Here is a 21763-nt window from a genome sequence, read left to right as displayed (position 1 = left end):
TCCATCCGTCTATCATCCATTCATCCATCCATTCATCCAACCATCCATCCATCCATTCCTACCTCCCGCCATCAGACCTATAAGTCTTGATCTGGCGACTACAATAATTCACTTAATTTTTTATTTACATCAAACCATTCAGACTATAACTACTGTTCCTCTACAGAAGTGTCAGCATTAATGTTTGTCCACTTTTTATTTGTGTTTTCCCATGAAGATTAGCATCACTTTATATGTTGGAAAGTCAGAAATGCTGGTTTCTTAAGAGCATGCAGATTAAATGTACACGGTCATAGACCAATGGACACTCAACCATACACATTTGCACAAAGGAAAGAACTCAGTTTGAGAATTTACATATTTATTCTTGTATGGCTTAGTATCATTTAGCTTGTGAGATATAACAACTCCAAACCAAATATCAGAGATCTGGGGAGAGGCTGTGATGTCTTGCAGACGTATCTTAAGCAAAGAGCTGCTCCACTGATGACGAAAAGAACAGCGATTAATATTTCAAAGCTTAAACTACGATAGCCTTGTAAGTTTTCTGTAACAGTGGTGCTTTCAAACGCACTGTGACTCACGGAAAACCATCTGCAGGGAGCTGCAAGAGTCTGCAGGCGCCTGTGTATATCAGCGTGACATCACAGATTTGGTTCGGAGGGAGGAAGCAGCAGCACATGTTCACATGTACAGAGGGAGCCGTCCTCAGCGTCATCCAAATATCACATTCAGTCGTGTTTCCCTGCAACTTTCTCAGGACTTTCTCAAAGCAGGACCCAATCCAACAGCCTCCATCGAGAGACCGATATGACATACAAATATTTTATTCACATCCCTGTTGCCGTCTCCAAGTCCAAAACTAAGACATTGGTTTTATGATTTAAGATTCTTCATTATTATTCAACTTCATGAATTTGCACACCGTCTTCAAACGTATGAACATTTTCCACAATCCTTTTTTTTTGACAACACATCGATTTAATCACAAGAAGCAAAACAGTAGGTGAAAATAAAAAAGAATGGATCCACTTCTTCTTTACTTCTCCTTCACTAAAACATTAGTTCAAACATAGACGGATAGACACACTCACACATCTTAAAAGACCCCACGAAATGCGCTGCTTAAAATTGTATGATTTTCTACTGAAAGCTTTAGACAGACACGTAACAACAAGCATTGATTTGACTCAGCAGGCAAGCAACAGCCAGGCCAAAACAAACAGTACAGGGAGGTCACTGCAGCGGTGCAACCAATACATGACATCTGAAATATGCCATATAACTCAACTGTTAGAATGTAGGAGAAGTCCTCATGGCGAAAGATCTGAAGAGAAACCAAAAGCTCTTGCAAAAGCATGCACTTGTTTTTTTGGCTAAGATGAAGGAAACAGCTTATAGGGGAAAATAAATAGTTCTGCTGGTTGAACAAATAGCTTTTTGCTGGTTGGGAGCAGCCTTGTAATGCAGGAGCATCTTCAGTCTTCAAGACAGGATCGAGAAGAGTGATGTGTTTATGTCCGAGGCTCTCAGCCACTTTGTATTGTTGTGTGATGAATCTCCAGGAAGGCCTGTTTTTTTTTAAAAGCATTCCAGTCCAGGCCCTTCATTTACGTCTGTGCAGGGTTTTCCTCTGGCTGTATGTATCCAGACCACAGCTGGATGAGATGGGGGGGGAGGAGGAGAGACTGGATGTATTGCACATATGCATCCACACACACGCACTCACACCAAGCCCTCTCGTTGGCCACGTCTCCCATCGTCTCTGCTTACATCACGTTCTCAAACAGCTGCATGGATCTCATCATGGTCTCATCCTGCAGAGAGTGAAGACGAGTAATCAGGACAGAGTGATTAACTCACACTGCACTTTTAACACTGCAATACTGTAGGAAGACAGCAGATTTCAATATATTCAACAAAATGGTTCATTTCTCTCTCCATTGAACAGGACTGTGTCTGGAGGAGGTGTGGATGTTTTAATGTTTAACATTTTCATTAATGTATAACCTCATTTAACTTTCATTTAAACTTGCAAATATGAACATGATATATTCAAGATGCAACAGGATTTGTTGTCACACCGTTATACATATTGAACATGGTGTACACACATAGTGTACACAGTAAGGTATATAGAGTGATAAAAAATAATATTTACAAGAGAAATAGACAATAGTATAATAACATTAAATATAGTTATAAAGACATTATAAGAATGAAGGCAGATAATGTAATAAAAGTAAGGGCTGAATACTAGATGTTAAATGTGTGTGTTGAATGTTTTTTTAATTGTGTAATTATATATATTACAACATTTTTATTATGTTCATAATGTTTTTATAAAGTAAATGTGAATTAAATTAAGATTTCTTGTCTTGTGTGTGTGCAAATGTGGACATACTCTGTAATTCATTCATGCTGGTTAGTGAATGTTTGAGTTTAGTAATTATTTGGTCACATAACAAATGACTATTAGTGGGAACAGTCCTCAGTGCAACTAAATATTGACACTGTGAAGTTGACAGCAATATTTAAGTTGGTTAAATATTCTCACTTTTTCCTTGTTATGTAGGAAATGAAGAGAATCACAGATGAAGGACAATACGTACCTCCTGACAGGCTACAACAAACTCCTCTAAAGTCACCACTCCATCTTTGTTTTTGTCCATTTTCTGGAAAAACAAAGTGACAGAAGAAAATGTGAATCTGCTCCAGATGTAAATTAAATTAGTAATGATTCTGCGGTTGTTGCAGTGTGTCATTTTGCAATCACAGACGAAACACTACGGACTATTTATGGCATAAAACTTTATCTGCTTTATCTGAAAACATGAGCAGAGTGTCTCAATAAAAGGCAGACAGGTTCACAACAGAAGGTATTGGAGTGTGATGAGAGACATAGCTAGGTTTAAATAAAGGCTTAAATAACCTGTCACTGTTCCACAAATATATGATAATTCAAAGATGAACTTTGAACCTGAAAGAAGGCGTCCACATGCTGCTGTGGGACATCTCCTTTGAGTGCAGGGTAGGTGTACTTTCCCATCATGTTATAAATGGCCCGCACAATCTCAGTCATCTCCTGAAAGAAAAGAAGAATGGTTCTTATAATTGGAGGACACAGAGACAAAACAATGTAAAAGCTGTGACAACTCGGTCCCACCTCTCTGTTTATGTATCCATCTCTGTTAATGTCATACAGGTGAAACGTCCACTCCAGCTTTTCCCTCAGAGTCCCCCGCAGCAGTATAGACAAGCCCATCACAAAGTCCTGGCAGTGGCAGAAAAGGACAGAGGAACAGAATAGAACCGGCTTCTCAAAACATCACAGAACGGGGATGTACAGTGACGACTTCTCCTTACCTTAAATTTAATGGAGCCATTGTTTGTAGTGTCGAATGCATTGAAAAGATAGTGTGCGTACATGCTCGCGTCTGAAAGCCACAAAAAACATAGACGTGTGAGGTTTTCTGTTTTCAAGAAGCTTCACAGAGAAAAGAAAGACCAAGAACATCACACTTTACCTCCATGAGGGAAGAACTGTGCATAGATGTGTTTAAATGTCTCCTCATTCACCACTCCGCTCGGACATTCCTGTGGAGGAGATCAAAAGACTATTCAGTAATTTTTATACTTTTTCTGTTTGTTTGTGTTCCACAATTATTTAGTTTATTATTGTTGCTTAGAAACTGAGCTGACATTAGACACACAGAGAACGTTTATATATTCAAGCATCGAACATCTAGTGGTTTGCCGGCGTCCCCCCCCCCACACACACACACACAGACACAGAGAGGGCTCAAAGACATGCACATGCACATTTTTTGGAGAGAGATTGTAGAGTAGAGTAGAGTGATAATTTAAGGTAAGAGATGGTGTTGCTGAATTTTCAGTCACTTTAGAGGAATAACACTTTGTAAATAGTTTGTCTTGGTTGAGATTGAAATATCTCTACTAGTTTTAGATGGATTAAAATGATGTAAAACATTCATGGTTGCTAGAGGACGAATCTCAGTGACCTTTGTTATCATCAGACTTTTCATTCAACACCACCACTAGGTTTATTTTTTTTTTTGTGAAAGGTCTCAACAACCATTGCCTGTTTTGCCATTAACTTTGATACCGATATTCTCGGGGCTGAGAGGATGAATCTCTATGATTTTGAGGATCCCTCAACTTTTAATCAAAGTCCAATTTTTTATTTGTCCATGTTTACGACATATTATACATGTAATATTATATATATATATATATATATATATATAACAATTCTCCACTATTTACTCTGTACCAACGTTATCTCATAATCAAATCCGAGAGTGTGATTACATTCTTGAATCCACGATAGAGGATCTGCAGCTCCTGTTTGGAGAAGTTGGTCTGGGCCTCCAGTTGCTCGAGACCCTCTGGTCTGTGACACACCATCGTCATCTCCAGCTCATCATCGATGTTGTCTAGAGAGAAGAGAGAGGGTGAAAAAAAAATAGAAGGAGATATTTATAACTCACAAACATGTCATGACATCTATAATATCTGTTGAACATTTGCTCTTCCTAATCATTAGGAATATGAAAATTGTAATACACAGGAAAGAGAAAACTCAGCAAAGCTTGAAAATGTTAACTTGGCAGGAAACATGTATCAAGAAACTGATTAGGCAGCAGAAACGCGTGCTCAGGGAGGCAGCGAGTGAAGCGGCAAAGGAATAACAAAATCAAAAAATGGTAGATAGGGAGACTAAAGTGGAATTGGAATTGAGAGGAAGTACGTCTGCCCGACAAATAGATTCCCCCCGTAGGAGTTGAGGGACTTTATTAATGGCAACACAGTGCTGAGTGTCGGCAGCTGTGGAGAGAGATGATGGTTAATGAGGTGAAGAGTCATGGTTGTGCTGTGGGCAAGGTTCCGTCCCTGTGACTGTCTCCAGCCACAGGGCTGCACTAAAATCACTGACTTCCGGCTGTGTGCAAACAGTCCACACACACACACACACACACACACACACACACACACACACACACACACACACGCGCACACACATGCACACATGCACAACTGAGTTCACAAACAAGAGCAAATGACTGAGAGGAAACAGCCACATAACGCTCGCTGGAAAACACTTAGTTGTGCTCACAAAGGCCGCAGATGATGAAGAAATGAAATCTGAAGTGTCAACTCTTATATTGGTGAGGCAGAGCTGAGGATTTACACATGGTCACCACTGTAACTTGCATGATCACTTATAAATCCAAACTGGGGCCTGGGATATATCAGCAATATATTTTATTTACTTGGAGAATAAATGATATACCAAGATTTATCCTTGGAAGAATTCTAATACTAAATCAAAACCCCATTAATTCCACTGTCGCAGCTGACCAGCGATGCATCGATGACTTGACAGATGTTCACATGTATGCAAGGCCAGCTGTGTCCGCATGACTCCAGGCTCAGTCAACCTTAAAAAGGAAAAAAAAGCTGCAGATAAAATATAATGTAATACTCTTGCCAGTGGGATGTCGGTGATGACTCATTCAGGTGTCAGGATTAATCCTCAACACTGAAACTGTCTCTTGAATCATGCATCTCCTGCCAGAGATGATCTTAATCTGAACTTTGGTTCCATCATCACTCTTCGGCTGTTCCCAGAAGTCTAATGCAGCCTGAAACGAATGCAATGATCATTTCTGTACAGTGGGATGCAATTAGATTCCTTTGTTTCCTTGTACAATAGGAATAATTACTGTTCAAGACTCAATCCATGCAAATTGGTCTCAAGTATCAGAAGAAGAGCTTTTTTCTCTCTGAAGCTACTCTATAGCTTTATTGTCATTCAAAGATAATATGACACAATTAAAATAATTATGGATATGTTCCACATATATAGAAAATCAGAATGTAGACAGATACTATCTGCCAACATATTCCACAAATGTCTGTATGTGAAATGTATATCTCGTGGAAAGTTAATTCACACTTAACATGCATGGTAATGGTCATTGGAAGTGCAATTTTTTAATTTGGGCTAGTGATGCATTCAATTTGAATAAAATGTGATTAAATAGGTGACTAGAGCTTCATAGAAGGGGCAGGGCATTGTGCCTTCAGTCTGTAAGATAGGTGAATATATCCTCTTCAGCCATAAACTGCAGTAGCAGATGGCCTGTGGCCAAAATCTGACCCGCCAGATTATTTTGATGATTTCATTATTTTTATTTCACCATTTCATATTGACGCTGACATACCACAATTGCTGATTTGTCTTCAAAGTAAAAGTACATCATCCGTTTTGTTGCATCAATGCTTTTTACTCTGCTGAATTACAGAGGTATTATTTTGAAAACTTGGGAACTCAGGTCTGATGTTTGTGTCGGTTTTTTAACAGACCTCTGAAATAGACAACAATTAATAAACACCAGCTGCAAATTATTCAGTTTCATTTTGTAAAAAACACAGACTACAAAATCTTAATTGCAGATAAATCAGGTAGGATGAACACAAAATGTTCTAACTACACTTTGCATCATTGATTGTTTATAAAAGCTAAATAAAGTATAGCTCCAGAGTATTATCACAGGAAAAAGCAAACAGCCCATGCCAAACAAGCACGTTTAGAACAGACCGTGCACTAGCAAAACTAAGTCAACAATAATTTCTTTACAGTAAAAAGCAATTGCAAAGTGCAATTGTTTCATTTTACAGTTAGAATAATTGCTGTTTATTGTTTATTACATTACAACGTTTGTTGTCTCTGAAGCTACAGCTTAACGCTTATTTAGATATATTGACATAATTTAATATCTTCCAAATGTATGTTAATACAAACACAGACACTATAGTATCCATTTAAATCAAAATATTAGTAAATCTGAAAATCTCAATCATCCCTCCTTCATCTTCATCTGAGCTCCTGTTGCAATCTCCTTGACAGTTGTTGTCATGGAGATGGATAGACATGATAAATGCGAGCAGTGTTAAATAAACTGGGGGAACTTGATGAGGAGGGAAAAAAAAGGTGTCAAACACAATTTCCACATTTATTTTTCGCCCTGGGAATCAAAACCTCATCACATGACAGAAAAACACACAAAGATGCAGTGAATTCTTTGTGCCCGGAAAGCAGTGTGATCAGAAACAGATGAAATCAAACAGAGGTGAGAAAAAGAAAGAGGCAGAGGTGTTGATCAGAGGAGGAGTGAGATATGGAGGATGGAGGTGGCAGAGTGTGAAGAAAAACGAGAGGAGGCAACATATGACAGAAATAGATGGCAATATGTCTGGAGAAAACTATGTGAGATCTAGTGAAAAACAAACACATTATTGTATATTTGAATTCAGGGTTTAACGCGAACCCTGTAGGCAACACACTTTGGATCACAACAGTTAATTCTGATTACAGATTCTTTACCACCATTAACAGTATTAAAGGCAGGAGTCCTGATGTAAATGAAGCAACAGCTGCGCACAAACACGAGCCAGAAGGGAAGTGTCATGCCATGATATGAAGGAGATAATGATAGGAGTGTGTCAGGTGCAGATTTCCGACAGCTCTGTTACACTGTCGATGACTAAACACCAGCGCCGCGGGCCCAACTGCTCCTGGAACAGATTGGATTCAGCGAGCTCATCTGGTGTGCGCCGTGAAGGTCCGCCCCAAGCAACGCCAGAGCCAAGGTGTTTTCGACTGTTAGCGACATCTTGGTTTTCAGAACAGTACAGACATAAGGCACGTCAACAAAATGGGTGGTAGTAGACGCCAACTTGCATCAACACAACTTTGCTGGTACAAAATCCAGCGTTTAAAAAAAGGCTGCGTTCACATGGACGGCAATGTTATGATATTAACCTGACTAAGACAAATAGGTCTCACTTGTATTAGAACGTCCTATTGGAGTTTTTACATACAGCAGCTACCAACTGCTGGATGACAAATATCTTGGGTGTTACATAGATTTAAAAATAAAATGGGGTCGCATCATATGTTAAACTATATCATGTTGGTGGTGTAAAACTGGAGGAATATTGACGGACATAATGACATAGTGGATGTAATGGTGGGAGTCATAATCGCACAATGCTCTGTAACACGTAAAGGTATATGAATAGAATATTCTATTAGCAACTTATGTAAACACCCTAATCAAAATAATGTCTTGACCTTATTCTGAATATTTGCATCATGCGTCATGTGGTCAAAGATGTATTTGCTACCTCACCTTGAAGTACTGGCCTCTTAAAGGTCCAGAGTGTAAGATTTAGGTGAAAGGGAACGTTTGGCAGAAATTTAATGTAGAATAATCCCCATGTTGTTTTCACTCGTTCGTTTCATCTAAATTGTATAAATTGTAGTTTTCTTTAACCCAGAAAAGGCCTTTTATATTTAAATACTTTATATTTACATCGAGGGGGTCCTCTCTACGGAGGCCACCATGTTTTTTACATTATTCCAGACTGGACAAACTAAACACCTTTTGAGTTTTTATGACAACTGAAGCTACCACAGGTTCTTTTTCATGTTTGGAAGGAGAGGGTGAGGTGAGGGGTGTTCAGCTGCAACATGTAATTTCAACACAAGATATCACAAAAGTCTACACACTGTACCTTTAAATTGGACTGAACAGTATATCTTTAATTACAATCGATTCTTGATTTTGCCATGGACATTTGTGTGTAGCACTTTGTAACCTATTTCAATAAAGTTATGATCATTATTAATGAAAGATGGCTGAAATTCTAATTAGTGCTCAGTGGTGAACACATTTAATTTACTCGATGAGCCTCAGTTGTCCTTACTTGAATATCTGAATTTTCTTCAACATAGATCTGTCAGCAGTAAGGATTCTTGGTCCAACGTGCATGTAAACAGTCAAACCAAAAAACTGGAAGTACAATAGATGCATTTCAGTGTTTATAGGAAATGGGAGGGAACAGAGAGCAGTCTAGGTCACCATAGTGACAGGCTGCCTCTCAATGTTTACCAGAGACAAGAGCGTAACTCCCTAACCAAAACACAAGACACTTAAGACACTTCAGAAACATAAGCATTCCTGCACATTAAAAGCATGTTTTGATTCTAAAGCCACAGTTATCTCCACCTGGTGACACACACGCTGAAGTGGCGGTACAGGTGGCACACACAGCAAACCCTCCAGACAGAAGTCTTTTCATTTAAAAAAGGATTTAGGCTTGTTCTTCACTTAAGGGTCTGCGGTACAATATTTTAAATCTAACTGACACGTTTTTACTTGTATCTGGCTTTGATCTAACCTTCCAAACACTTTCTTGCGCTGTCGTACTTATTTTTCCTTCCTGGGAATTTTGCCATATACCTCTCAACGCTTGGCACCGTAACACAAACATTAAAGGAGATAAAAAAAGAAACAAGTTGACCCCTGTGCATCCTTTTCTCCCCAGTAGCTTCTCGAGATGCTTTTATCAGAACAAGGAAGAGTAACAACAAACACAAAGCATCAGCTTCACCTCGGAGAGTAGTTGCTTTGTTTGCTGGCTCATCTATTTTGTTTCTATCTCACGCTGCTATAAATTCATCATTCATCCTGGCTGAGTATTGTTCACACTCTCCTATCATGCCCTCTCCACAACCCAGTCTCCATGACAACAGGCTCCTCAAGCATAAGGCCAGGGAGGTATGATATGTGAGCTGCGTGTTAATTCACATGCTCTCGCCTGGACCCGTCCGTTTGCCTCCCGTTTCTCGCCCGTGCGCACGCTCACTCCCCACTCACATCCAACAGGCACCCACGCATGCACACAGAACACACACACACACACACACACGCACACATACACACACACATAATGATAGAGTCAGGGGCAGTGATTTTGCTCTTGTTCTCAAGGACATCCTACTCCGTGGAATACTGTAATCTCTCCATCATGACCACAGCACATGCTCTACCTCACACCTCAGCGTCCTGCTGCTTCTTCCCTTGCAGAGATATTTTTGATTCTAAAAAATTATGTTTTTTTATACTTTAGATATAAAATGTTGCATTAATGCTGTTGGCTACTGCACTTTACATTTCCATACAGTTTGGTATCAACTGGTCACATGTATGTAAATCTCTAACTGTCAGTATTTCACTCCACAAAAATACAAACAAACATTTCTGCTTTTTTTTGAATGTGCTTATAAACAACACAAAAAAAGACAAAAACAAACACATTCATTGGTCTTAATTATTATGTTGAGACTGTTTTCTTTCTTTCTTTCTTTTTTCTCTCTCTTTCTCTCGGTTTAATCTGTCTTTTTGTGGCTCTTTTGTCTTCTCTCCATCTCTCTCTGACCGGTGTTGACGTACCTCTGGACGATGTCCTCTGCTTGGTTTGCATGGTCAAAGTGCCCACCACTGCACCCATGTTGTCACCGTGGAAACCAGCCCTGGTCAAACAACCCAGAGAGTAACAGTCCGCTGTTTATATCAGGATTTTGTTGTCCTGTCGTCGTCCTGTCTTCATCTGCCTCCGCGGCTCTGTATCTTAAAGGGGCTTTGCCCCTGTTGTATCTCCTCACTGGCTTCAGTTCTGTCACTGGAGGACGCCTCTCGTCTTTGAGCTGATTCTCTTGGATTTCTGATCTCTCTCTCCAAACACACACACACGAGCTGCTCCTGCCTTTCTGCGCCACTCCCTCTCTTCTGTGCCTCACTCTACTCATCTGTCAGCCTCCCCCTCTCTCTAGTTCCCTTGCTGCTCATGCCCTCATGTTATGGGGGAGTGCTGGTTAGTAATTCAGTAATAACAACAGTAAGCGGTGAATGGTAACAGATAGAGGACATTCATTTAATGCTGAAATGCCCAAGTCTCTATGGCGTTCAGAAAAAAAGTTATTCAAAAATATCTTGTACTTTTTTTTTTTAGATTTGGTGGTTTCACCATTTCCGAAGGTCGTAGAAGCTTGAGGATGGTCCTAGTGGATCGAGCATAGGCACATTAGTGGAGATGGAACCAACTTCCAAGGCTCTATGACCTTCAGAAAAAAAGTTATTGAAGAATATCTTGATCTCCAATGGGTATTCATCCCTAGCCCTAATCACAACCCTAACCCCAACCCTATCCCTCATTGCAACCCTAACCCATATTCACCATAGGGTGAATAACTCCAAAAATGTATTCTTATTTTCTGCTCCCATTCATGACTTGTCTTTTTACTTCCACTAACATGAGTACACACACACACATGCACAATGTGTTAATCATGCCTTCAGTCCAATAGCATTTCAAATGAGTCCTCTGCCTTGTCAAGCATGGTCTGTGACATCATTAGCATGTAGATATATGTTTGCGGTCAAGGCTGCCCACGTGTGTGTGTGCTCGATCTTTACTATCATCCCTCTTAATATGGCTGATGGAGAATTACTGTGATACAAACAAGAACATTATGGTGTTAATGAATATTCATGGTATGACTGTGTGCATTAGGGGAGGAAAGCTGTGGAAGCGGCTAATGTTTATTATCCTGTGAGTGCTCAGCATTAAGATTCAGACAGGGCTGGTGGAAACAGAGGTAAGAGTTTGTAAGTGTTGTTTTCTGCTTGAGTAATATTACTCACTGCAGTAAAAAGAAGCTGATGAGGAAAATGTGTCTGGGAAGTTCCTAAAAAGTAATTGCTGTGGGGTGCATGTAGTGGAACACAATGTCTTTTTAAATATGCCACTGGCTACAAACCAGAAATGTAAATGCTCTCTCTGCATCGCTCCGTCTATATGTGTTTAGGTGACGGCTCCTCTCTGCCTTTTTTTTCAATGCTGTTTCAGCTTTCTTGTTTCTTAAAAGTTGCATTCCACTCCTTGGCATGAGAACAAGAGCGGCCATGTAAAAGGAATAAAGTGACATTACAGTAAAGTAAAAGATATCAAACATAAGATTTGTTACATCCTGGGTTTAAGAGCTTGAACTCTGTTGTCATTCATAAATTGAATATTTATTCCCTCATAGTTATTTTAGCCTGGCCTAATTAATGCTGTTTGAAGGGGGAGGGAATAAGTCCTCATAATGTGAATCATTACATATTCAGGTAAAGACACGTTTAGTTTACGGTCAGGTTAAGTTATGGTTTAGGTTAAATGTTTTGGGTCAGACAAGTATGATTAAGGTTAGAGTTAGTCTCCATGAAATCAATATAATGTCCTCTTTAGTCATGAAGACACCTCTTTCGGACCTTTTTCACAGATCATGTCAGGACCAGTACACCTCATAGGGACCAAAGCCTGATCCCAGTGAGGCAAAACATCATTTCCGACGTCCTGGTTAAGTTCAGAGAATCAGATAATCATTTTGTTTAGGTCAGGGTTAGGCATGAATTGGTCATGGTCAAGGTTTAGGATAAAGTTTTGGTTAGGCTGTCCACAATGGATGGAAGTCAATGCAAGGTCCTATCAAGGACAGCTGCGCAAACCTCTGTGTGTGTGTGCTTGTGTGTGTGTGTGTGTGTGCGTGTTCATGGGATCTCCTGAGGGCCGTCTGCAAATGTGGAGTTGAGGTAAGAACTTGTCATGCACTGATTAATTAAACATAATGTCATGCATAATTCTAATAAACACACACCCCTCTCAAAGTTCTGTTCCACAATAATATACAAATAAAATAAGATAAAACATTTTCAGTGCTACAGATCCTTTAACGCACATGCATCTCATTTAAACATTTCCCTAAATTTTTCTACAAAATATTACAAATTTAAAGAATCTCCTCTCAGTTTACCTTAGTTTATTGCATTACATCCCCTTCAATTCAATGTGAAGAGTCTGACCCACACACACTATAACCCTAGCCCTAATAGTCCCAAACTGGGGACACGACTTTTGTCCCAAAAAGCATAAGCTGTCCGCAATGAATTAGTATTTAGTCTGAAATTTGTCTCCCTAAGACTGAAATACACACGCACATACACACACATGCAGGATTCAAATAGGAAACCCTTGTAATCCCAGATGTGACAGATGTGTGCCATCTGGAACTGCCTTTCTGCACCATATCACTCTGTACTGTGACATGCATCAAGGACACACACGCTGCAGTCTGACTTCATAATCCTTTCATTTTCTTGTCACAAGTGGTTGAGCTTCACACGTCAGCTCCCATCAGACGAATCAAAAGTGTGTCAGATGTGCTGCACGACTTTCCTTTTCACAGACATCTGGATTTCTTAAATCCTTTTACTCTGATATCTTTTATCATGTTTCATTCATTTCATAATTCCAGGTAAGATGAAAACATCAGTTCAGTGACGGGATGTAAAGAAGTACTTTAACTTTGTTGCTGTACTGAAGGATATTTTTCATGTATCTATCACTTAAGTTGATGTAGTTTTGAGTATATTTCACTTTCACTCCACTACATAAAACAGTAAATATTTCTATGTCACTTCATTTTTATAAGTCTTTACTCTGCGTTTCGTATATTTGTTTTTCATTTGCAGGTAAAATTAGACCCCATTACCTTTAATGAGAGCAAAACACAGGCAGCGGCATCACTGAAGAAACACCTATTGGAAGAGACTCAACCATGATGATGTCGTAGACATTAGGGAGTAGGCTAAACGCAGCCAGTACTTATAATACTAAAAATACACCTACAAGCAATTAGTTACTTCTACTCGAGTAGAAAAAGGTAATGTAGCATTTTTATCTGAATACATTTTTGTCCATTTATTTTTAGGCAAAATGTTTGAGTACTTCCTCCAGGACTAAGTCAGTGAACACCTGAATGAAACGGAAACCCTTCTTTCAATAAGACATTTTCAAGTCTGATGAAGTGAAGGTTTATAATTTCAAATAAAACTGATGAATCTGTTGATGTGGGTATAAATGATCTCTCCTTCCTCTCTGACAGGAGTTGAGCATTTTTGTTTGCATTGGATTTATTTCTTCTCTACAACTCTCTTCTTCACCTTGAAATGTCTCTGTCATCTGCACACTCCATATGAGAAGTATTTTTTTGCCAGAGTGTTTGTTACATTAGCCTGCCTACTGACTGTAAGTCTGCAATGTTTCAATTAAATGTATTTCCTGCACTTCCTATTTTTTGTAGGTTTCCATTTGGGTCCAGCTCAGCAATAAACCTGAGTTTCCAAATAATGTATTTGGCTTGTCTTTGGGCTATGGGAGGAAGATGGAGTGTCCGGGACTCAAATAAAATTACCACATCAAAAAAAGAAATAAGTTACCACCTTAGGCTACTTTTCCTTGTTTTATATTGTTTTATATTGTTATTATTTTGGAAATGTAGACAGTCAGACAAAAATAAGAAAAATAATAATAATACAAGATTTCACAATTTTGAAATATGTATTGTCACAAATACATTTCTTACTGTTTCAGTAAGTGGGTTGTGTTAATAGCATAGTATAAAATAAATTTCAAGTTTTATATAATATGTTACAATAAAATATACAAAATATTCAATATTCAATATTAAAAGTGCTGTTATCTACCACACTGTCTACAAACATTTGCCCATGAACACATTAATTATCTGAAAAAAATAAACCAGTGAATATATTTAAATGATAAATGATAAATGCACAGTATTTATATAGCACTTTGCTTTTCCAGTCTTATTGACCACTGAGAGCTCTTAACAATACAAGTGGCATCTCACCCAGTCATACAACGTTTCTAGACCCAGCACTTTTAATATCTAACCTGTTATGCACTCGGGATCAAGGGCAGTCTGGGGTTCAGCATATTGTCCAATAGGACACGTTGGAATGCAGACTGGAGAAGCAGGGGATCAAACTACCGACCTTCTGGTTTGTGGACAATCCCCTCTACTCCTTTTTCCACAGCCACCGTGAGAAGAGAGGGAATAGAAAGCAAGTCCTGAGTGAGCAAAGTGAAGCAACTGTGCAGACAAAGCTGCAGAGCACTTCTCCAGCTCTCACTCCCTCATCACAAGCTTGTAGTGTGCGACTTTGAACAACAGGTGGCAGCAGAGTATAGTCTTAAAAAAGAAACCAGCAGCTTGTGCTTTTACAACACGTGGAAAACTGAACAAAGTGCATCACCATGAACATCTGGGCAGAACCTTTAGTTCACTTCCACACAACTCAGCCACCAACACAGCGTCCACTGCCTCAAAGAGCCTCACCTGTACTGTCTCAACAGTCTGTGTCAGACAGTCGATCAATGAGGCTGGAAAGAATAAATGTGTGGAATAAGACACACGGAGTGACAGGAGGCCAGAGGTAAAAATAAATCTAGAAGGAGGCGGTTACATAAAAGAGTGTAGTGAAGCGATGTAAAAAATTAAAAGCAGGGACACATACTGTCAGCTCCTTGTGCTGCTTGTACAGCTGCAGAAAGAAAGAAGGGGAGAGAGAGAGAATGAAAGGAGAGAGTTTGGGGAAGGAGGGTTCACGAATGCAGCGTAGCACAGGGTGAATTCTGCCTTAGATTTGGCCAGAACAGTAAATTCATGGTGGTAGTGCACGAGCCGTAGATGTGAACCTGCCTCTGCAGTGTGGAACGGTGTGACTCCTGCTGCAAGGTTATGCACTTAGAGGACACATGTGACTTGTAATAGCGAGAGACAGGTGCAGCATGAGTCCGGATGACTGAGTTTCTGCCTTCACCTTTCGCTCCTGCTGTTTCCAAATGAGTCGACAAAAAAGACGATGCATTAAGCAAAATAAGTTTTACACAACGGTTCAAACAAACATTAAGATAAGGTTAAAAATCTCCATGTTAAGATTAAACGTAACGCTGGCCGACAAAGATAATTATCGCAAAATAACTTTTCCTTAAAAGAAATATAAGACATGGACGATACAACCTCAGTAGAACTCATTCCATCCATGTTTTGACACACAACACAAACAGCCAATGATAATAAGAATAGCGTCGCGCCAGACCAATCATGTGGCTGGAACAGAGTTACAAACGTAGTTACGAACACAGTACAGAGTGTAGGAGTAACACCTGGCAGAAGCACACATGCTAATGTTTCGGTTACTGCAGCCGTGCACGCACCGTGAGTTTGTAAGACGAGCCTTTTAAAGATGAACAAGCATAGTTTCATGCTTCATGTAGTTATGTATGTACTGTAAGTGTGTGCAGGCAAGTGTGCATGACAATCCAAACTACTGCAGATACGTCCGTGCTGGAGATGATGGGCTTACCTGACAAAGCTTGCGTGTGTGAAAGTGAATATGCATGTGTGTGCATATTTTCATGTCTTCTTCCATGCATATACAATAGCTGCTGCGATGTGCAGAGATGATGCTCGGAGACACGATTAGGATTAAATGGTGCAAAGAAAGGTTTTCATCTGGAATGCAACCACTGCACACTGAGAGGACAAAGGCCACGTCTCACATGTTACTCTAACAGTGTGAGATCAACTCTTCTCTACCTCTGCAAAGGCGGTGATGTTTTCACCCCCCCGGTACGTTGGTTTCTTTATTTGTTTGTCGGCAAGATTATGCAAAAACTGCCAAACAGTTTTCCATGAAAATCTGCAAGATTGGGCATTTTTTGTTTGATATTTTCACCAATTTATTCAAGAATGATTCACAGATCATCAGAACCATATTAGTTTTCATTTCAGATGCTGAGAGGGAATTCTATTTATTTGTGTTTCTTTACATTTAGAGAAACAATCACCCTGCCATGAGTAAAATATTACACAATTAAACACAGAAACCTTAAAATAAATATATTATATCTTATGTCTACATAATATCTTCATGTATGTTCAGTTTTTATTGAGTCTATGTCAGAGAGACTTTATTTCAAATTGCTTCTCAAGGCCTTTGCTTTTGTGGACTTTATATTGAATGTATTGTAAGCTTTCCTGTTTGTGTGTCCATCCATTTTTAAATGAAATAAAAATAAAAGCTTGAGCAATGTAATCTGAAATATACCAGAGATACATTACAACAGGAAACTACAATTGCATGATTCACACTTTGAAACACATATTTTACATTACACTGTGTACTTTTGCTTAGTTATAAAACTATACATATTTCTTCCCACATTATGAATTGTAAAACTTTAAAGAATGTCAAAGGAATGGAATTGATGGGCCCCATTTCACACTATTTCTAACTTGGTATTTTGACAAGAGGATATAAACTCAGTGACATTTAATCATAGTGTTAAATAAAGATATGGCCACTGTGCTGCCAAATCCATCTTATCGTTAAGTAACAACAGGTCAGGCCCATGAACTGTGATCAGCGAAGCATAAAAAAACATTTTGTGGAAAGTCTAGACGTTCAATAAATTTTACACTTCATTTCACAAACTGCTCATCCTCTGAGAACACAGACGACAAAACTGCAGCCATCCACAAATAACGTCAGAAAGGCTGATCACGGTGAAGAGCAGTTTCCCGCTTTGTGCTTCTAAGTATTACTTTACTTTGGTAATTAGTCCAAGTAATTGAAATGAGCAACTTTGCAGTGAGTAAAGAAAGATTGGAATTTGTAATATAAAAGGATGGTTGGTGCACAGCCCCTAAGTTTTAGACTTTACAGATGCGTTGCATGACCTAGATTCTGAACCTGTGCAGCCATGAGTAGGCAGCATTATTTCCAGAATAGCACAGTGGACAACGTCATAAGTTCAGAATGTCTCCTGTATTTTCACTCTCAGCTGCTTTCACTGCACTTTCCTTTCTGTTGTTCTTTTAAATAACAGATGCAAAATATATGACAAAATATAATATGAATACTGGACAATTACCAGATGTGTTTTTGAGGTTACATAGATTTTAAAGGTCCAGTGTGTAAGATTTAGGTGAAAGGGATCTATTGGCAGAAATTTAATGTAGAATAATCCTCATGATGTTTTCACTAGTTTGTTCCATCTAAATTGTATGAATTGTATTTTTCTTTACCTCAGAAAAGGTCCTTTATATTTAAATACTTTATATTTACATCGAGGGGACCCTCTCTATTGAGGCCGCCATGTTTTTTACATTAGTCCAGACTGGACAAACTAAACACCTTTTGAGTTTTTATAACAACTGAAGCTACCACAGGTTCTTTTTCACTTTTGGAAGGAGAGGGTGAGGTGAGTGGTGTTCAGCTGCAACATCCAACTTCACTTCTAGATATCACAAAATTCTACACACTGTATCTTTCACATACAGTCTTAAAAAAATTGTCCGAGAGACTGGTCCTTTCATCAGTATGAAGATGAAACGGAGTAAAACTTTCCATGGTGTCTTTCCACATCACATGTGAAGCGGTGATATTGCTGCCCCTGTCAGTTGCAGTCATGTTTCATGTTTTTGACAGAAACTATAGGATTAAACATAAAACATGTTAAGCTGTCTTCTTCAAAATCACTTGCTACACTGGAAGAAATGTTACGGCCATGGTTGCAACCTGGTAGCTCATCAATCTCCAGTCCTACCTTGCTGTACACCTGCTTCTTATCTCCAATGTATCCTGCAGTGTATTTAAACCCTGCACCTTTCATCCAATCTTTGCCGGATCATCTGCTCCCCTCATTAGAGTTTACCACTTGAATAGTCTATTTGAGTTTCTGAGTTTCCTGAGCTTCTACAGCATTTTGCCTGCGTGCTTTCCATCGCCTCACCTGCCTGCTTTTTCCCTTCACTCCCTCCTCATCTACCAACCGCACCGGCCCTGCCACCTCCCTGCCACCTCCCTGCCAACCTTACCTAACTTCCATTTAATAAACAATGTGATGGCCCTGGTTGTGTATGTTTTCCTGGCTGTTTTCTCTGTTGCAGTCGTTTGCCAGCCGCTGTGCTTAGGCTTCTCTGCCCTGTAAAAAAACTTCCAGGGAGTGGATGTGACTGCAACTGTGTGTGTGTGTGTGTGTGTGTACATTTTTACATTTGTTTAAGACTGGAGGTCTTTCTGCTTGTGACAGTGTTTTATTAGTTGAGACTGACTTGGAGCTGCACTCTGACTCAGCAGTTGTTCTTTTGCTGCTCAGGTGAAAAGAGACTTTCAACCACAGGGTGAACGAGGTCAAGAGGAAAAAGTCGGGCTTCAGGCCATTAACACAAACATAGTGAACCTGAGGAGAGGCTGAGAGTGTGTCACAAATGGGGTTTAAGAGGTGCTTACAGATGATGCAGACATGACTTAATGAATTGTGAGAACTTACTGCATAAAGCAACTTTTACCCCCCCCCCAAACTAAGAGGTTAATGCGTTAGATGTCACTTTGTTTGTATCAGAGACTTTAAATAAAGATTTCCTCCAAGAAGAAGTCATTTGGAGCGAGAGTCTCTGCAGTAGCGATCAGGGGATGAAGCTGCGGTATCGAGGCCCCACCCATGCTCGAGCTTGACCAATCGTGAGTCCGTCTCAACTGTCAATACTAATGATTCAGCCTATTTTTAAACATCAAATTACTAATTAAAGCCAAACTTACTGGACAAATTTACATTTAAAGGTTCAGTGTGTAGAATTAAGTGATGAATTTGCATGTTTCAGCTGAACACCCCTCACCTTACCCTCCCCTTCCAAATATGGTGCCAGGGTGGTCTCCGTAGAGAGGACCCCCTCCTGATATAAATATAAAGTTTTTAAATATAAATATATATATATGATATAAATTTAGATGAAACACACTAGTGAGAACATTGCTAGGATTATTTTATATTGCATTTCTGCCAATAGATCCCTTTCACCTAATGATGTGATAAGAGCTGCCTTAAATTACCAGCTTTGTGAAAAATTACTTTGACTTTTTAGTTTGGCCCATGCCCCATTCACTTAGATGGAGAAGGCGGGGTTTATGACCTATACTCAAGCCTGCCACCAGGGGGCAGTTGATGCTTTGGCTTCACTTTTGGGGAGCTGTCATGCCGTCCATTTGCATATACAGTCTTTGGTGTGCACCACATACATCTCCCAGAAGTGAATCTGTCACTCTTTGGTGACTGGCTGCAGTGAACAGTTTCTGTCATTTTAGGTTGTTTTTATCACACTGATGTTAGTTCAAGGGCTCATTTTCCAAAAACTTTAGTTTTAATTACTTATTTGATGCTGTCAAAAACTGAGACTGACTCAACATTATTATTCATGTGCAGTTATTCCCTCTCAGCCAAAATCCATGTCAGCAACCCTTGTGAACCTATAGAAATTTTGGCATTAACAGCCATGGACCCAACCTCCATGTTGGTGGTGATGATGGGAAATATTTTCTTGGCACATTTTGTTCCTCTTACAACCGATCAATCTGGGGATTGTTGCTGACCCTGGCTTGCACGGTCAGCAATCCTAAAAAACCCAACCCTGACCCCATTACACGTCTGGGCCACAGTTAACCTCTTCTATTGGCTATTCCCAGCATGATAATTCACTGTATCACAGCAAAGTATGTGTCAAGCTGAACTTTAGTGACCTCCCCTTTCACAAGAACTGAATCCAGGGAAACACTGTTGATATGTGGTAGAACAGGAGATCAGCAAAATCTGCAGAAATGAAATGATGCAATCCTGTCGACATGCAGCAGAATCTCAAAGGAATCTTTACAAAACATTTTCAACTGAGTCCTGAACTTGTCCACTCGGTTGCACCAGTGACCTGCAGTTTTGCGCTATATGACAAGGGTTAGGGAATTACTAAGAATTACTTGAATGTTAGATGTAGTCCTCTCACATCACTATATTATATCATATCACAAGATGTGAAGTGTGTAAATGAACATCTGAGTGAATGGTGTCAGGGTAAAAAGCCACAGTACCTTTTGCGAGGGTTCCCGAGACCAATCTCTGCAGGGACTGGATTAATTTGAGCACCCCCTGCCTGCAGCGACTGGTACAGCCAGCCATCCTGAGGTAGAGGCAGGGGCCGATGGGGCCGGTGGGGTCGAGACTTCAGCACAGAAAAAAATGCTTCCTCTAGTGTATTTTTTAAAAAAAAGGGTTGAACTTGCAGACGCTCCTTCAGGATGTAAAGTTGCTATAGCGTGGGGCACAATCCTTAAAGCAAAGACTAGTCTGTCTCTGTGGTTTTTTTAATATGCGTCATGTTGAGGTGCAGGACGAAAACAAGCACTGGTGATTAAAAACAAAACAGTGTGTATTCTCATCCACATCTACCTGTTAACTCACGCGTTTCTCTCACTCAGTCAGAAAGATGCTCGCACGCCCAAAGAAACAAATTCACACATGCACACACACGGGTGAAGTTTAGAAGCAGGTATTGTTGGAACTGCCCAAAAGAGTCAGATAGTTGGAGAGGTTGGTGGAGAAACACTGTCCTGTACGTCAAACTTAAAAAAAAGGAAAGTTGTGTTCCACAAAGCAAAATGAGTCAGAGGATAAATTATTGAATGTCCAAGAAACAAGCAGTAAAACCTCGTCCACTTCTTTCTCTCCTCTTGTGGTTTTTTTTCTGATCAACCTTTTTTCTCCTGCTCTTCGTCTCTTCTTCTGTCTTGGAGTCTTGAGAGGTTTCAGTTTCTTCCTGAAAGCATGTATATTTTCTCCTGTTGTCTGCAGTGGGAGCCCTGCGGCTGTGGTCTGTTGAGAAGCTCTGCTCTGGCGCTCTCAGCAGATCTGTACTGCAGAGAGCACCACCACCGTGTACCCGCCCTCTCTCCTCTCTGTTCCCTCCTCCTGTCGTACATTGGTGCCCCCTCGCTCTCAGTCTGTCTCAAGCTATTTCTTTTACCTTATTCTAGAGCATATACATAATTCCATGCACCATGATCCATCAAACAGAGAGAAAAAAGGAGCAGGTTAAAGTTGATGGTTCATGGTTTATGGCTGGAGCCCAAATATTTGTGGCAAATGTATTTCT

General features: G+C 39.8%; 1 protein-coding gene across 2 annotated transcripts; it reads right to left on the bottom strand.

Moving 5' to 3' along the window:
* Positions 1-344: 344 nt before the first annotated feature.
* Positions 345-21526, bottom strand: kcnip1b (Kv channel interacting protein 1 b). 2 transcript variants are annotated; one of them, XM_069510150.1, is made up of 8 exons: positions 20703-21526; positions 4333-4457; positions 3528-3597; positions 3367-3437; positions 3167-3274; positions 2981-3085; positions 2613-2675; positions 345-1817 (listed from the first exon to the last, which is right to left on the bottom strand). In XM_069510150.1, the coding sequence occupies exons 1-8, from the start codon at positions 20788-20790 to the stop codon at positions 1770-1772; spliced, it is 678 nt and encodes a 225-aa protein (XP_069366251.1). In that variant the 5' UTR covers positions 20791-21526; the 3' UTR covers positions 345-1769. The 2 variants fall into 2 exon arrangements, with proteins under 2 accessions (XP_069366251.1, XP_069366252.1); XM_069510151.1 differs by lacking the exon at positions 20703-21526 and adding an exon at positions 10326-10669.
* Positions 21527-21763: the final 237 nt, after the last annotated feature.

Source organism: Paralichthys olivaceus, chromosome 15, assembly GCF_024713975.1.
Source record: "Paralichthys olivaceus isolate ysfri-2021 chromosome 15, ASM2471397v2, whole genome shotgun sequence".
Lineage (NCBI taxonomy): Eukaryota > Metazoa > Chordata > Actinopteri > Pleuronectiformes > Paralichthyidae > Paralichthys > Paralichthys olivaceus.
Note: the sequence above shows the minus strand (reverse complement) of the source record. Positions and strands in the feature narration are given on the sequence as shown.

Coding starts and splice junctions, on each gene's coding strand:
- kcnip1b (XM_069510150.1), bottom strand. CDS start 20,790: ATGGCTGGCTGTACCAGTCGCTGCAGGCAGGGGGTGCTCAAATTAATC. Junction 4,458..20,702: donor CTCGGGAACCCTCGCAAAAG/GTACTGTGGCTT, acceptor TCTTCTCTCTAG/ACAACATCGATGATGAGCTG. Junction 2,676..2,980: donor ATGTGGACGCCTTCTTTCAG/GTTCAAAGTTCA, acceptor TTGTTTTTCCAG/AAAATGGACAAAAACAAAGA.